General features: G+C 43.0%; 1 protein-coding gene across 1 annotated transcript; it reads left to right on the forward strand.

The window, feature by feature from the left end:
• Positions 1 to 103: 103 nt before the first annotated feature.
• kctd6a (potassium channel tetramerization domain containing 6a) lies at positions 104 to 8,974 on the forward strand. Its single transcript, XM_085776913.1, has 6 exons — positions 104 to 222; positions 3,538 to 3,646; positions 4,186 to 4,355; positions 6,602 to 6,854; positions 8,142 to 8,300; positions 8,421 to 8,974. The coding sequence occupies exons 2-6, from the start codon at positions 3,620 to 3,622 to the stop codon at positions 8,529 to 8,531; spliced, it is 720 nt and encodes a 239-aa protein (XP_085633039.1). The 5' UTR covers positions 104 to 222; positions 3,538 to 3,619; the 3' UTR covers positions 8,532 to 8,974.
• Positions 8,975 to 16,904: the final 7,930 nt, after the last annotated feature.

The raw sequence follows: 16,904 nt of genomic DNA on the forward strand, positions 1-16,904 counted from the left end.
AATATTTTTCGATTTTCCCTGAATAGATAGCCTATAATTTTATTGTTCTCGTCTTTAACACGACTCTTATTTTGATAGGACTTCCCGGAAGCCCGCCTGTGCTCGCCGGTGAGTGAGCCTGAGCCATGGATGGAGATGCGGGGGTCGGCTAGAGGCTTATTGCTCCTCCGGCTCGGGGTCGTGTTTCAGGAGCAGGCGGCAGCGATGGAGCACAGGTCACAGGTGATGAGAGTTTATTTATACATTTAATTTAACCCATCAAAGGTGAAACGTCTCACCCACACACACACATCATGCTAACCGGCTAACAGCTGCTGCCGTCGACAGTAAACCTAGAGACGCTGCGTTCATCATTAACAACAACACTGAGCTGTTTCTAGCCTGCTGCCTTCAGGGGTCTAAAATGTGTGGGGAAAAACAGTACTTGTCTTTCTAACAGAGTGACGCAGCATCACAACAAACGGCCTGTAAAATAACCACAGTTAAATTACATAGCAACACCAGTGGAAAGCAGCCCAACACAGTTAATTTCACTCACTTGGATCATACAATGGGTTTAACAAGGCTGACCTAAAGGAAATTGCTGATTTTATCGAGTTTTATGGAATAGAAAAATGTAATACAACCACCACCACAGGAAATAGACATTAAAATAAGCAGTAAACGTTGATTGAGATGGAGATTTAACTGCATGAACTCAAAATAAACAGAGAAAATCCAACATGTGACAGGAGGATGAAAGTAGTCTCCTTGTTGGGGTTGTGTGCCAATTAGAATCAGAGGAGACAAAGTAGCCTGCACGTGGATATAAATAAGTATGGCTCCAATACACAAAATATAAGATAAGATGTGACTTTATTGATCCCCACACTGGGGAAATCCATTCTAGTAGGCCCTAATAACAACACCATAACCTAGAAAAATATCAAATCAATAATTAAAAAGGTGTGTACATTATAAGAACTCTGTGAAGTTAATTGTTACAAACTGTGAGCAACAGAAAAAATAGTAAAGTTATAATGGTGATAAATATCTTATGGAAGCTAGCATTTACAGCGACTCCACCATGAACCACTTGGTTAAACTCCAGCTGGGGGCTTCAGAGCGGCCCTCACAGTCCCCTGACCTGAGCATCTCTTCATGCTGTGTGATGTTCAGTCTGACTCTTTACCTGCTCCACCAGCTCGTCTCGTACTGCGTCCAGGGTTCCTACGCAAGTATGGAAAGTATGGAAAAGTATGGAATTTGATTTTATACATTTCCAGGTCTGTAAAAGTATGGAAAATGGAAACTATTGTATGGAAATATATTTATTTTATTGATCTTATCTTGGTTTGGTCTTATCTGAAGTTATTTGGGTTCATTATTTTGTATCTAGCTACAATCTCCTGGAAGTTATTTGGTTGCATAATGGCAAACACATTCAGAATAATGAAAACAAATGATAAATTGTTTTCTATTTACTTAAATATCGCAAATTATTAGATTTTTTTACCGAGAAGTCTGGAAATTAGGGTCTGGAAAAAGTCTGGAATTTGGACATTTCAAATGTGTAGGAACCCTGTGCATCTGTCTGGTGTTCGGGTGCTGAGCAGGAAGTGTGCTGCAGGATTTCAGAGGCTTCTCCAGGAACTGCTGCTGGAAACAGAGTTAATGAGAGCACTGACTCTGAGCTGTAAAGCCGCGGGCTGAAAAACCAGAAGCTGAGGGAGGTTATGAGGCTCTGCAGAGTTCAGTGGAGAACAGAGTTGTGTAATAATTCTCTGTGGGTTGTTAATATAAAAATACTGATTATAGTGCCCGCAAAGATGAAGACAACTGCTAATGAGAGGCAGCTAGCTGTATTCTGCGGTGGGTCAGAGAGAGGTGAACTCATTACACTGTGAACGCTGTTCCCAGGTCTTGTTGAGTACCACCACATATATGAAACAGCTGTGATCAGTGTGAAATCGGATTTATTGCCACAAGTGATATCACTTAAGTCAGTGTTGTTTGGGTCTGTGGTTTAGTTTTTTATTTGTTCATTTATTTTCTTCTTCATTTGACGATGTCTTAGCAGAGAGAGAGAGCGACATGCAGTATCTCCCTCCCATGGCGGCGTCCAAACCCGGGCAGCTACTGTGATGATTCAGTGCTCCACCCCTAGATTTTAAGATCAGCACCAATCAATAACTGGGAGCTGGGTGATAATGAGTTTTTTTTATTATTACCACATAACTAAAATAATCATCATGACACAGATCCAGCAGATTTAAAAAACAAACAAAAGAAAACAACTGTGACTAAGATCTATGCTATACGACTGAGTATTAGGGCCACATTGAGAAAAAAAATTGAGGATAAAGTCATAATTTTACGAGAAAAAGTCATAATATTATGAGAAAATGGCAGTCCGCCGGGTTATTCCTGCGGAACAGATGCATTTTCTTGCATATTCTTTTCAAAGTCCTGATCCTGATGACAATGTGGTGCTGATGTGCCAAAAGATTAAAGCCCCATGATTCGTGGTACTGGTAGTACTCTGGTTGAGAAGAGCAACTGTCTGCTCCTCGTTCCCAGAGAAGCACAGTAGCCTACATGAATTTGTTGCGGCGGCCATCGTCGGTACCGTTGCGGTCGCCGTTGCCGGTTGCGGGGCCAAGCAAAGCTCTGGAGGGGAGGCTGGTCGGCCGGGTGGCCCAACACGGCGCAGAGAGACTGGGCTTGAGCTCAGGCTCTGGAGCTTAGCGGAGCTGCGATGTACCACTTCAATGAGTTTAGATACATTATTTTAAGGTAAAAAACTACATGGTGGGGTTCTCCTTGTTTGTGAAACCTATACTGAAGTACAACTTTACGAAATGCTCCACGTACGGTCCTCATTTTAACAACGTTCCTCCTCGAAAACAACAGGTTAAAGTATTATGGCTTTATTCTCGTACTATTATGACAGTGGTTGTGCATTGTGGGTAATGCAGGTGCCAGGTTTCAGGAAAGAAGAAGAATTTATGGAATTACAAAAAATGTGCTGCTTTTCTTTGTCCTAATTTAATATCTTCAGCCCTGGATATTGGTTGGCTCTTTGAATGCCATTCTTTTCTACACTTCTACACATTTTCATTGCAGCCCTAAATTAAACAATATCTCTGGATCTGTACCAGTTCCTTTTTTAATAACAGAATGAAAATGTTTTTCACTTAGTTTGCAACATGCTGAATAACAATTGAAACTAAGACGTACCAAGAGATTTCCAGCCCTTAAACACACAACTGACGCGCGATTTAGCCACAGCTCATTAAAATGCTGTGTGAGTTTCATTAATGAGCGACAGGGAGGTTCATTCATCTGCTCTGAATCTGCGTTATTTTGTGTCTGAGGTTGAAGAAACGAGGCCCACAGCTCCTCCTCCCATTTCTCACTAGCTAGCAGAGTTAGGACACATCAGGGAGGCAAGACCAATCAGCCAGATGATGTCTGGGCCATGGCAACGCTGCTGCATCAGCTGGCCGCTCATCTCCATGGCAACCATCTCACAAGCTGTTCGTCCTCTTGTTACAGGTGTTGGTGGAAACGCAGAAATGATCTTCTCAACAGTCTGACCTGAAGGGAATCAACACGGTCAGCCATCCCAGGGCTGCAGATGGAGAATGGAGACCTGGGTCATATGGTGTGTGTCTGTGTCTGTGTGCATGTTTTTCTTTTTATGTATTTTATTTATTTATTATATATTATAAATAAAATATATTTATTTATTATTATTTATTTTCTGACCTCACAACAATGGTCAGGCACACCTGGATTAATCAGTTGGTCCAATAATATAAGACAGGAAATAAACTAGCTGGCTTATTTCAGGAAGTAGTGGAGCTGTGCATAAAGCCCATTAACATGAATTAATTTATTTGGATTAATTGACTGCCTAAATCTCACCTTTGCCATAGATTTAATTGCAATTCCTCCACTATCTCCCCTGAGTGAAAAGGTAACATTTGTGCAAGACAGCTGCAGTCAGTCAGCAAAGGGTCTTATCTTTGTGTACATATTATCAGCAGCAGCCTAGTTCACTGCCACACAACAAATTAAATTTACACATATATATATATAAAAAACTGTGGGGTTAAAGTGAGCGCCGTTTCCTCCAGATCGCATTAACAAAACAAATTGTTCCTCAGTGTTGTTTCTGACCGTTGTTCCTGTTCTGTCCAGATGGGGGAGCCAGTGACTGTGAACGTGGGCGGCTGCGTGTACAGCACGTCAATGTCCACGCTGCAGCGTTATCCGGACTCCATGCTGGGAGCCATGTTCACTGGAGACCTCCCCACTGTGAGGGACTCACACGGAAACTACTTCATTGATCGCGACGGCCCACTGTTTCGGTCAGTGTGAACAGTAAATGCAGCTAGCTGGTCGGATTAAGCACATTTACCCTGTAATGAATTCACATACGTTTATATTCTGATGAGCTAAGTGTTAAACGGGAGTTAGCATATTACTACATTAAAATGTGAAATGTCAATAGGAAATTTAGCTTGTTGCCATATGAACATGCTAAGTGTTGTTAGGGAGTTCGCACGTCACTAACATGCTAAATGTTAACGGGGTGTTAGCATCTTACCAGCAGGCTAAAGATTTGATACATGTTGGTATCTACAGTCTATGGTTTAGATGCGTGTCAGCATATTGGCCTCATGAATTTTTTGTATATTTTTGGGCTTTTTTGCCTTAAAGGGAAACTTCGGTTTTTTTCAACCTGGGCCCTGTTTTCATATGTTTTTCTGTATATGTGAGTGATGGATAATACTTTTATTGAGGTGGCTCCAGTATTGAGCCGGGCAGGCAGCCTGCAGCCCAGCTAACGCTCTTCCACCGGGCAAGTGGCTCCCGTCAAAGTTCGCCCTATAAACCGGCATTTTTTTCACACTGACAGGCTCAGATAGTTACAATGAGTGTCCGACAACATACTAGAAAGGAGAAATGAACATATGTCGCTACCTTTAGCGCGTCTCTTCTTTGACTGGCAGTAGTCATCCCGGTCAAAGTGGTCACAGCAGACCCTGTGGTCGGCACGGCGCAGTGCATCGACAGGAGTGTCAGCATCCATTTGTAGCACAGCTAGCCATAACTTCAGCGTGTCTGTGTCGAAGTAAGGTAGTCTGTGAAAGCTGCGCGAAGAGCAGCCCAACATTTTGTTGTTACAATTTGTAAATTCTCCGGTCGTCTCTCCACCTCAGTCAGGTAACAGTATTCCCCACCAGTGTTTTGCCGCGAGTTATCGCGAGATTTCAGAACGAGATTTCTAGCGTGGGTAAATGGGTAACAAACAAAAGGAGTTCTGATACCTTGGGGGGAAAGCAGGGTGTGGGGACGTCTCAAGTGATTAAAACAAAGGAATATTCAAATTTACCATTACACGACGCAGAAGCATAAACCAGGCTTTAGCATTAACGCAATCTGAATTTAGCTACACAACAAATTACACACAACAACGCAGCGTTCACTGCGCTCCCTGCCTGGATGGAGTCGTAGAGGACGGGAACATAGGTGGAGTTTAGTTCATTAGCAACAATGATTCATGTTTAATATAGAGCTAGAAAAAAAACAAGGGTTAGCATTTGCCCTGCTTATGACAAGGAGAAGGAGAGCAGCAGGGCAGAGGCTTAGGGAGCCTCAGGTACAGAGAGCATCTGGGGAAGAAACTGCGTTTCCAAGGCAACGGTTTCTCGTCTACTTTGCATTTGTCTTCCTGTCTGGCTGGATGCCTTGCTTCTATTGGCTGTATTGGCCTGCGTCACAGCGCAGAGGTTCAACTAGATTGAACTTTGGCTGCAGCACTTGCTCGTGCTTGCCCAGTGCTGTGCTACAGGGAAGCAGTGCAGGCCAATGGAAATATTGGGTTTCAGAGTGCAGCGGTGCCGTTTGTCACTTTGCAAGCCCTACAGGCCTAAATCAGCAGCTTCATGCTCCTGGTGTAATATCCATTCAGTTACAAAGGAGTGAAAATATCTCACTGGTGATTATTTATTTTTTTAATGTCTGCAGATTCAATGAAAAAGTTGTCTTGCCAATGCCCGATCTTATAAAATACACGTTAATGAGCCACACTGTTGAACTGGGTGACATGTTCCCTCATTACCATAAAGACACACACACAGTAGTTTATTTTGACTTATCCAACCCACAGACCATCCCATAAGTGTAAATACTGGAGTGCCAATTGTGGATGAATTTACAGCTGAAAATAGTTCAGCTCCTCATGGTTTAATAATATTCACTAAAAACTACAGAGACCAGCTGTATTTTTTTATTTATTTATTTAACAGTTTCAGTAGGCACCAGTTGACTTTGGCTTGAGAGCCACAGAAAAGAGGCAGACTCATATTGCTGTTTTTGGTCTTTTAAGAGGATTTGTTGAAGATTTGATACAGAATAAAATGACCTGATCCTTCAAGACGGGAATGACTCAAACTCAAATGTTAGAAAAACTGAAACAAACTTCTTCCAGTCTGGATAAGTTGTTTGTGGTGTGAATATACAGCAGCTTTCTCCTCTCTTGTCCTGACTTCAACTGACAGCTCAGAGTTTTGCACCTGGACCGATCCCGTCTGTGTTTCTGCTGTTTCAGCTACATTCTCAACTTCCTGCGGACTTCAGAGCTAACGTTACCGTGCGACTTCAAGGAGACGGAGCTGCTCCGGAAGGAGGCTGACTTCTATCAGATTGAGCCCCTGATCCAGTGCCTTGGAGACCCCAAACCTGCGCTGCCCTACCCCACTGACACCTATGAGGAAGTAGTGGAGCTGTCCAGCACCAGGAAGCTATCAAAGTACTCCAACCCCGTCGCAGTCATCATCACCCAGCTCACCATCACCACGAAGGTGAGAGCAAACAGGTCTGCCCGGGGTTGTACTGATATAACGTGGCAAAATTATTTGTCATACCAAACCTTGCTGACATAAAGACATGAACTACAAACAAAACCACTATTAATCAACAGCATGATAATTCAATTAAAGGACAATTCCAGGCGAATTCAACTCAGGGGTGTATTTTCATATCATTTTAGGTCTAAAAGAATGAATCTGAAGATTTTCAGTTTAATCGCTCCTGTTTTGCGGTAGTTGCGTCTGTCCGCGCATCGCCACGGCAGCAATGAATGGGAGTGGATGTAAGTTCCGCTGTTTAGGCTGTTTCCAGCCCTCAAAGCCGCATTTTTTTTCCACAGACAGCGTCAGATGGCTACTCAAACATGCACCGAGAAGTTTATTTACTTCAAGCAAGCCGACATGTTTGTAAAACTAGATCTAATTCAAAGTCTCCCGGAGTCTCGCGCGAGCCCGAAGTTGCAGTGCTGGTGTATTCAGGTGCAGTAGGAGCTACCGCTTGTGTCATAAACACAGGAATATCAACTCTTTACTTGCTTGAAGTGTACATTTTTTTCCACAGACAGCGTCAGGTGGCTACTCAAAGATGCGCCGAGAAGTTTTTTTTACTTGAAGCAAGTAAAGAGTTGATATTCCTGTGTTTATGACACAAACGGTAGCTTTTCCCACTGCATGTGAACACACCGAGCACGGCAACTGGGTCTCGCGCGAGACTCCAGGAGACTTTGAATTAGATCGACTTTTACAAACATGTCAGCTTGCTTGAAGTAAATAAACTTCTCGGTGCATGTTTGAGTCGCCATCTGATGCTGTCTGTGGAAAAAAAATGCGGCTTTGAGGGCTGGAAACAGCCTAAACAGCGGAACTTACATCCACTCCCATTCATTGCTGCCGTGGCGATGCGGGGACAAACACAACTACCGCAAAACAGGAGCGATTAAACTGAAAATCTTCAGATTCATTCTTTTAGACCTAAAATGATAGGAAAATACACCCCTGAGTTGAATTCGCCTGGAATTGTCCTTTAAATTCAATAAAACTTTATTTGTCCCCAAGGGGCAATTAAAAAGCACACACAGGCAGTTATTCACATTGACACGAGTGTAAATAGAAATAAATAAAAACAGTGCAAAAGACAGGCAAGATAGAATATTGTCCATATGACCAATAAATGACAGTTTGTGTGAGGTAGTGGGTTTCAAGTCAGTGTATAAGTGTGTGTGTTTAAAATAATAACGTAATAATTTCTAATGATTTGATATATGATTCTCTCTCTTAAAGGTCCATTCAGTGTTAGAGTCCATTTCCAGCAGTTTCACAAAGTGGAACAAACATATGATGGACACCAGAGACTACCAGGTGTCCTTCACTTTTGGACCATGCGACCACCAACAGGAAGTCAGCCTGCGTGTCCACCTGCTCGACTTCATCTCAAAAGCTGTATGAAACGGCACTCTTTGTTTTGGTTTGGGTTTTTTCCCCCTAATTCTTTATTAATAGCAAAATCAGAATAGATCATGGGAAATAACTCTGTTTGTCTGTCTTGTTAATTTTTTCCAGGGCTTCACAATACGCAACACACGTGTTCACCACATGAGTGAACGAGCCAACGAGAACACAGTGGAACATAACTGGACGTTCTGCAGGCGAGCTCACAAAGTTAACGAATGACAGATCAAAGGGATGGACTTGGTGGACGAGTGTCTGCAGACCCTCAGACAGAGACTTGATATGGTGGATTTGTTGTCGTGTCAATGTTTTGCATGATGTGTTAGTTTTAGTATTGGATGGGGATGGAAAAATACTGAGTGTTCACTTTACCATGTTGATTATATGTCCTGTTTTCCTGGAAATTTTTGTGAGAAGTCTCAGTCCAGTTTTAATTTTGCAAAGTGGCCTTGAAGATAGCGGCAGTATGCAGACGCCTCTGAGAGGCAATGTTTTGAAAACATCTTCCTTGCAACATAAGAGACAATGTGGCCGTTGCTCGGCTGTATAATGTGTCTTTGAGTACTCTGCATTGTGCTGAAATACTGATGAATTTCTCTGTTCGGGGAGCTCCTTTCCCATGACAGATTCTGTGCATAGCTTCAATAAAGAGACATTGACTTCGAGATCCTCGTTGTGCGTCTGGTGACTCTTTTTCACCTAGAACATTAGCCACATGTGGTGCATTATCATTTTCAGTATATTGCCTTTGCTTCAACTGATACATTTTATATGGCCAAAAGAATGTGGACAGCCCTAGTCATTTACACTGAATGAAAATATAAACACAACACTTTTGTTTTTACTCTAATTTTTTATGAGCTGAACTCAAAGATCTAAAACTTTTTCTAAAAGAACTATTTCTCTCAAATATTGTTCACAAATCTGGCTAAGATCGTCTGAGGCCAGCCACCCGACAGCTGCTGCAACAATTGGTTTGCATAACCAAAGAATTTCTGCACAAACTGTCAGAAACCGTCTCAGGGAAGCTCATCTGCATGCTCGTCGTCCTCATTGGGGTCTCGACCTTACTGCAGTTTGTCGTCATAACCAACTTGAGTGGGCAAATGCTCACATTCGATGGAGTCTGGCACTTTGGAGAGGTGTTCTCTTCACGGATGAATCACGGTTTTCACTGTTCAGGGCAGATGGCAGACAGCGTGTATGGCGTCGTGTGGGTCAGCGGTTTGCTGATGTCAACGTTCGAGTGGCCCAAGGTGGCGGTGGGATTATGCTATTGGCAGGCGTATGTTATGGACAACGAACACTGGTTCATTTTATTGATGACATTTTTTTTTTTTTTTAAGTATATTTTTCGGCTTTTTGCCTTTATTTGATAGTGATGACAGTAGAGATAGACAGGAAATGGGGAGGCAGAGAGAGGGGGAATGACACGCAGGAAAGGTCTGCCCGACGCGGGATTCGAACCGGGGACGCCTGCGGCGAGGACTGTAGCCTCTACATGGGGCGGCCGCTCTACCCACTGCGCCACGCACCTCCCCTTATTGATGACATTTTGAATGAGATACCGTGACCAGATCCCGAGGCCCATTGTTGTGCCATTCATCCACAACCATCACATCATGTTGCAGCATGATAATGCACGGCCCCATGTTGCAAGGACCTGTTCACAATTCCTGGAAGCTGAAAACATCCCAGTTTTGCATGGCCAGCATACTCACTGGACACGTCACCCATTGAGCATCTGTGGGATGCTCTGGATCGGCGTTTACAACAACTTTGCACAGCCATTGAAGAGATGTGGACCAACACTCCACAGGCCACAATCAACAACCTGATCAACTCTATGCGAAGGAGATGTGTTGTACTGTGACTACAAATGGTGGTCACACCAGATACCCCCCCCCCCCCCCCCATTACAGTAAAACTGCACATTCTATTGTGGCCAGCCTAAACCACACCTGTGCAATATTCATGCTGTCATCTTGATATGCAATGCCACACCTGTGAGGTGGATGGATTATCTCGGCAAAGGAGAAGTGCTCATTAACACGGATTTAGCCAGATTTGTGAACAATAAATTAAAATAAATAAAATTACTATTTACTGAAAATTAAACAATGTCAAAATGGATTAAAAATTTAGCCCAATTTAAAGGACAGGTTCAGTCTGTCTTAAAACAGTATATTCAGAAGCCCATATGAAGATAGAGACCTGTTGTTTTCTTGCTGTATTTATTCCTTCTGTTAATATTGGACATCAAAGAGATCACTTTCTGTCATGCTGCCAGTGCAAGTGAATGGGGGCAAATTCACATTCATTTATGCTTGGAAATATATTCAAATGTTTCATATAAAATTTATTGAGGCCACAGTATGTTTCAACTGTCCCTTGAATTCAATAAGTCGACAATGAAGTGATAATGCATTTCTATATCGTGGTCTATTTGGTGTCATTTGATGGCTTGTTGTCCATTGTTATACCATTAACAGTCTATTTAAATTCACAAATGTTAAATCTTTCCTCATGGTACAGAAGTTTAGATTCAGTTTAATGAATGCAAATGAGGGCTCTGTTTGCTGACTAATTGGCCATCTGAATAGGAAATCTGAAACCTGTTTGTTTTTGCAGCCATTTGGCCTGTGGTTGAATTTCATTGCCCAGCTGGTCATATCCACAAAGTAAAACATTTGGAGTATTGATCCAAATCTCTGTGAATACATCCTTCTCAGTGCGGGTAGGCCTGAGGACAAAATGAAGTGAAAACATTCACCCTACACTGCTAGGGTTGCAGGGGGGCTGGAGCCAATCCCAGCTGACGTAGGGTGGGAAAAGGGTCGCTAGTCCATCGCAGGGCCGACATAGAGACAAACAAGACACACACACACACACACACACACACACACACACACACACCTATGGTCAGTTAACCTATAGCACATGTTTTTGGATCACCCGGTGAGAATCCACAGACATGGGGCAAACCTGCAAACTCCACTGAAAGCACTAACTACCACTGCACCAAGTGAAAACATTTTATATCCAAATCGTAAAACTTCAATTCCATTGAGACATCATAATGTTTTGCAATAACACTGACTCAGGAACAGACAGGGAAACTGTGACAACCTGACTCATTGGTAGAGGCACACCGCAGTCGAGGGTATTTTTTTATGTTGAATCCTTGTCTGATTCAAGGCTCATAGGACAGAAGGTGTTGCCAAGCTTTATACTGTTAAAGCCATTAAGGCAATCTTGTCATTTGTGATTTTGGGCTGTATAAATACATCTGAAACCTCATCAAATCGTTGTCTTTTGGAGATGGCACTTGAACAACCCACAATTCAGATGAAAATCAGCACTGTGTGAAATTGGAACACTGTGCTGAAGCTGCAGCAACCCAGACAGGGATGCTCCAGTAGAAATCATCAGTTGGGTCGGGCTTTGGGTTAAAATAATGTGCACAAACCGTGCAGGCAACCATGTAGACAATGATGCCTGCTATGTGTTTGAGTCTATGTGCCCAGTGGTAAAAATCAAGAATATAATGAGCCTAACATTCTTTAGGCCAGAGGACGTCACGTTTAACTGCATCGTACACATAGAGAATGTAATTCACCAATGAGCTGTAGCACATCAGCTTCCCTTAAATGCCTCTTAATTGCTGCAGTGTCCACTCTAAATGTGAAGTATTCAGTTCATGCGTTCAGTTTCGCCACCCCGTCTGTATGGAATACTCTCCAAACTGAACTTAAAGTAAACTGAACTAATTTCACTTGAAGCATTTCGCTCTTTTTTAAACTTTGAGAGTCCATCGAATAGTGCCTGTGTTTTTTAATTGCTGCTGTGACCTCATCTCGCACACTTTGAAACACCAGATTGCTTTCGATTTCTAATCTATTGTTTAATTTTCTTGTTTGTAAACTGTCTTTTGATTTGTACAATCTTATTATTACGTGTGTTAACCTCTTGGCCAGGTCTCCCTTGTAAATGCGATTTCGATCTCAGTAGTCTCTACCTGGTTAAGTAAAGGTCTAACAAAAAAAAAAATTTAATTAAAAAATGTGGCAATGATTTTACATTACTGAATGTCTAAATTGGTGTTATTATTGGTGACATTTCAGTTGTCACCTAATTATTTAGCTAACTGGGAAAGTTGAATATTAATCGACCAGTAAAGCGTTCATTTTTGACAAATGTGCTGTTCTGTGGACAGTAGCCTACCTATTTTTGTTGGCAACAATCAGACCACCCTTACCATAGTTTATTACAGTGCAAAAATTTGTATGGTCAGAATATATTTTTATTTTATTGATATAAACATAGAGAATCTTAATGATATGTTTAACTGCCAAACTTGAAATATCCTCAGTTTTCATTTCATCTTGTCCTTTTGTTTAGTTTATTACCGTAGTTACGTTTACTTGCACATTATTTACATAAAAACAATGCAAATAGTGGAAGTTCAACATTGTGCAAGAGAGGTGGAAGAGGTTTGTGAAAATACCTCCCCTATGTAAAAACAACAATGGTTGTCTTCAGAGTCAGAGAAAAATGATAGGATAAACATAAACAGATCCAATAAAGTGCTACAAATCTTTGCCAAAAAAAATGTTTGTTTTTTTTCGGTTGGTTGAGCTAGCTAGCACGCCAGCTACTTCTAAGGTGACCAGATTTCCGAAATGAAAATCGGGGACATTTTCAGCGCGGTGGTCAAAATTCAAATGTTATCGTTATGAAATGAATAACAGGGGCAATTACATGTTAATGTATTTTGACAAAGTAAATGAGTAGCCAATAAGAAGTTACCCTTAACCCTTCCAACCTGTCAGTCACTTCTGGCTACCAGTTCAACAGCATCAGCAATAAACAACATCATCAAATGCTATGTATTATAATTAGAGAATAGCCACCTCTGTTCAGGCTGCAGGAGCTGTTTATTCTATCGTATGTCTCCAGCATTTAACATTAGAGCTGTAACAATCAAAACCAGAAAAACAACCAGGACAAAAACAACAACAACAAAACAGAAGCCAGTGCTGGAGGCTTCTGCCACAAACAAACACTTTCACACTCCTGGGTGGATTCTTAGCTATGTGTTTTTCAACCTTTTTTGAGCCATGGCACATTTTGTTCATAAAAAAATCCTGTGGCACACCACTAACCAAAAATGTTACAAAATGACACAGTGCAGCCTAATACAGTAAATATAATACAAATTGTGTCTCTTACAGTGTAGTTAGTTCATTCTGACTCAGCAATGGTCATTGCTAAGGCCTGGTCATTGTGCAGGCTTCTGCCACTACACCCATTGACATAAAAGAGTCCTATTTCATTAGCCAACTCTGCCAGACAGTCACTATTACAGACATAAATGCTCAACAAAGCCAAATTATTTTTAGGAGCTAAATGTTTGTTTGGACACAAACTGAAGAATTTGATTCTGATTTGACTCTGATTCTTCTTCTTCTTCTTCTTCTTCTTCTTCTTCTTCTTCTTCTTCTTATGTTTTTTCTTTGTTTTTTTATATGTCAATCAACTCATGGGAGCTTGTCAACACGTGCACACTTCCATTCGTGACTTAAGCCATATTTCACAGCAAAGTGTTTCATGAGAGGACTTATGCACTTATGCTGTGCACTCCTTGCGATAGAAAGTCAGAACAAACTCTAGTGCAACCTGCAACGCGTGTTTCACCCTGTAAGGACGGTGCCCCTAAAATAAAAAGGAGGCGCTCTCCAGCCGGCTCCCCCGTCACTCACCTGCAGCTGCACAGATGAGCAGAGGAGCAGAGGAGCTCTGCTGTTCTGGCGTGGATGTGCGCAGCGCGTGTGTTTTATAAAATAAAATAAAAAGCTAACAAAAAGAGACCAGCCGGTCGACACAAGCCATTTACCGCACACGTAACGTCAGCGCGTTAGTTATACTGGTTTAACCCTATGGTTTAACCATAATAACTGGAGTTTGCATCCATACGCAACTTTTTTTCTCCCTCATTCAAATCGGGGACATTTTCGGGGACAGCTTTAACCGGGGACAGGTCGGCCAAATCGGGGACTGTCCCTGAAAATCCGGGACGTCTGGTCACCCTAGCTACTTCCCTTGACCCCAGCTAACACACCAGCTAGCAATGGTCCCTTTTTTCCTGCGTGCACTCCAGCTCATCAGCGAGATGGCGACCGCGAAAAACCCTCACACCAGAGGAGACTCTCGACCCTGTGGCTGCGGGAACAAAATTTCGGGGAAGGGCACCCACCCAGTGTGCAGTACCTGTCTGGGGGTTGACCACGCCAGGTTAGCCCTCGAGATCCCCGGGTCCTGTGGACACTGCAAAGTGTTCACAGTCAAGAGCCTCAGGCGCAGGCGAGCCCGCCAAGTTAGCCTTGCCGACGCAGCCGCAGAGAAAGACGTGGACATGTCTCGGGAATCCCGGAGACGGACTACAACTAGGCCACCCAGTGCAAGCATCTCCAGGCACCACGTCTCCTGAGGAAAACGTGCTGGAGATCAGCCTTGCAGAGGATGACGACTATGCCTCGTTCCTCATATCAGAGGACGAGGAGGAAGATGACATCTTTGTGGCCCCAGCCCTGGCTAAAAAGACCTACCACCAGGGAAGATCGATATGTGCAAACGTAATAGCGGAGCCCACCCAGTCCCACTACAAAGGCAAGCGGCTCCCCCTGGCCCATAGTGCGGTTAAACAGCTTCTCCCTGTCAACCCCGAGTTGCTGAGAGAGCTGTCCAAAACATAGCTGCCCTTACAGCAACAGGAGCCCCATCCCGGGCGCAGCATCCCCCGACTGCGAGGCAAAGAAAGAAGAAAAGCAGACCTCCAGACCAGTGGGCTGCTACAGGGTAGTGTCTGTCACCTGTGTACATGTGTACACCAATGACCAACCCCTACTGGAAGGATGCAGCAGGTTCATCTATGAGGATGACCTAGTCCATGCAATGCAGCAGCATGATTTCCCAGAAGCTGAGGCCTTTCAAATATGTCAACATACATTCTAGAAAACCAGCTGCACCCAAACCCTGGGAAGATCCAAATTTGCAGTTTCCACCTCAAAAATGGGAACTTAACATAACCTGGGACATTATGAGGCTAGAAAACAACCATCCAGTGTCCCTGGGTGTATCCCCTCTGATACACAGTATGTACTTCTTGCAAACAATGCAAGCTCATCATGGCTGCCATGCGTTACCTGCGTTTGTTTGATGCATCGGCCACGGTCGCACATCTCGACACAAGGTGCCGTGGCGCGACAGCGCGTGCTTGAGTTGCAATATTGACATGACGGCTAGAGGAACTTGTGAATGGACACATTGACGAGATCAGACCAGAACAGAGGGAGTCACTGTCAGAGCAATGATGGAAACTTTTGAAGAGAGACTGACAGACCTGGTGCGAAACTCTATGCCATTACATAGTGACAGACATCACTGTCAATATAGTTGGCAACAGATCGGTGGGGCGTTTCACAATTTCCGGGTTATATTTCTGTTGTCTGCCCCAAGTGGAGACCGCCAGTATTGTCAGTTTTGGCTGTGTAGTGCTGCAACAAGTATATGCACAGACCGGCACAGACACGACACGTTGTGTACGCGTACGTTCGATGAAGCAGCAATCATATCATGGCCCTTAGACTGTACCCTAAGTTACAGAAAACACATTAGGAACACAAACCACCACCAGAAACAGGCTTAAAGGTGTACAGAAATGGCCGTTTGTCCTGTTTGTCGCGCCGAGTTGTCACGAGCTGCAACACGAGTTTACCCGAGTAAGGAAAATGAATTTGATTGGTCGTTATCGAGCGGGCGGGATATTCAAAGCTTGGGGCGAGCCCGAGCTCCGTGTGTGTGCGTGTCTCAGACGTTTGAATGACGGATGACGGATCCAATATCAGTGGCTGATGAATCGTGTACAGGCTGATGTATAATCCATGCGCCTGCATTATCCAATGCGAAAAAAAAATACACACTTTCATCCCGGATTTACTCAAAAATAGAATTTTGCACAAAGTTTGGCCTACATCGTCTGATAGATGAGTTATCACATTAATTTTATGATCCAGAGTGGGCTCAAATTCAGTTTTCTTTTTTGTACACCTTTAACAAGCTCTAAGTGGGGGCCTCACCCAAGTATGCTGCGAACAACAGCATTAGCCCTGTGCTATTCCACCACCGGGTATGCCTATCTGGTATGGAACAGATCTGGGTGAATTAAAAAAACTCCAGTACTCTGTCTCTATCAGTGGCGGATACAGAATATGTGACTGATGGGTGGGCCTGAAAAATTCTGGATGGGCCTGATTTATTTTATTTATTCATTTAAGTTTATACATGTTTAAAATCATATGACAGGAGGGGGAAAAAAAACTTATGGACTGATATATATATTTTTTGCATATAATTTCCTAGTAGAATACTCTATTTCGTTAATACTATAGTCAAAATCAGTCAGATGACAATGATAAAACCACCACCTCCTTGTAATGATGAAACTGACAAAAAATTAAACACCGGCTTACCTGCTTTTGCACTACACAAGGCGGAGTCTTCTTGGCCTCGCATTGAAAAGGCTAATGATGTCAT

The sequence above is a fragment of the Trachurus japonicus genome, chromosome 5 (assembly GCF_045865225.1).
Source record: "Trachurus japonicus isolate A0001 chromosome 5, Traja_1.0".
NCBI classification, from domain to species: domain Eukaryota; kingdom Metazoa; phylum Chordata; class Actinopteri; order Carangiformes; family Carangidae; genus Trachurus; species Trachurus japonicus.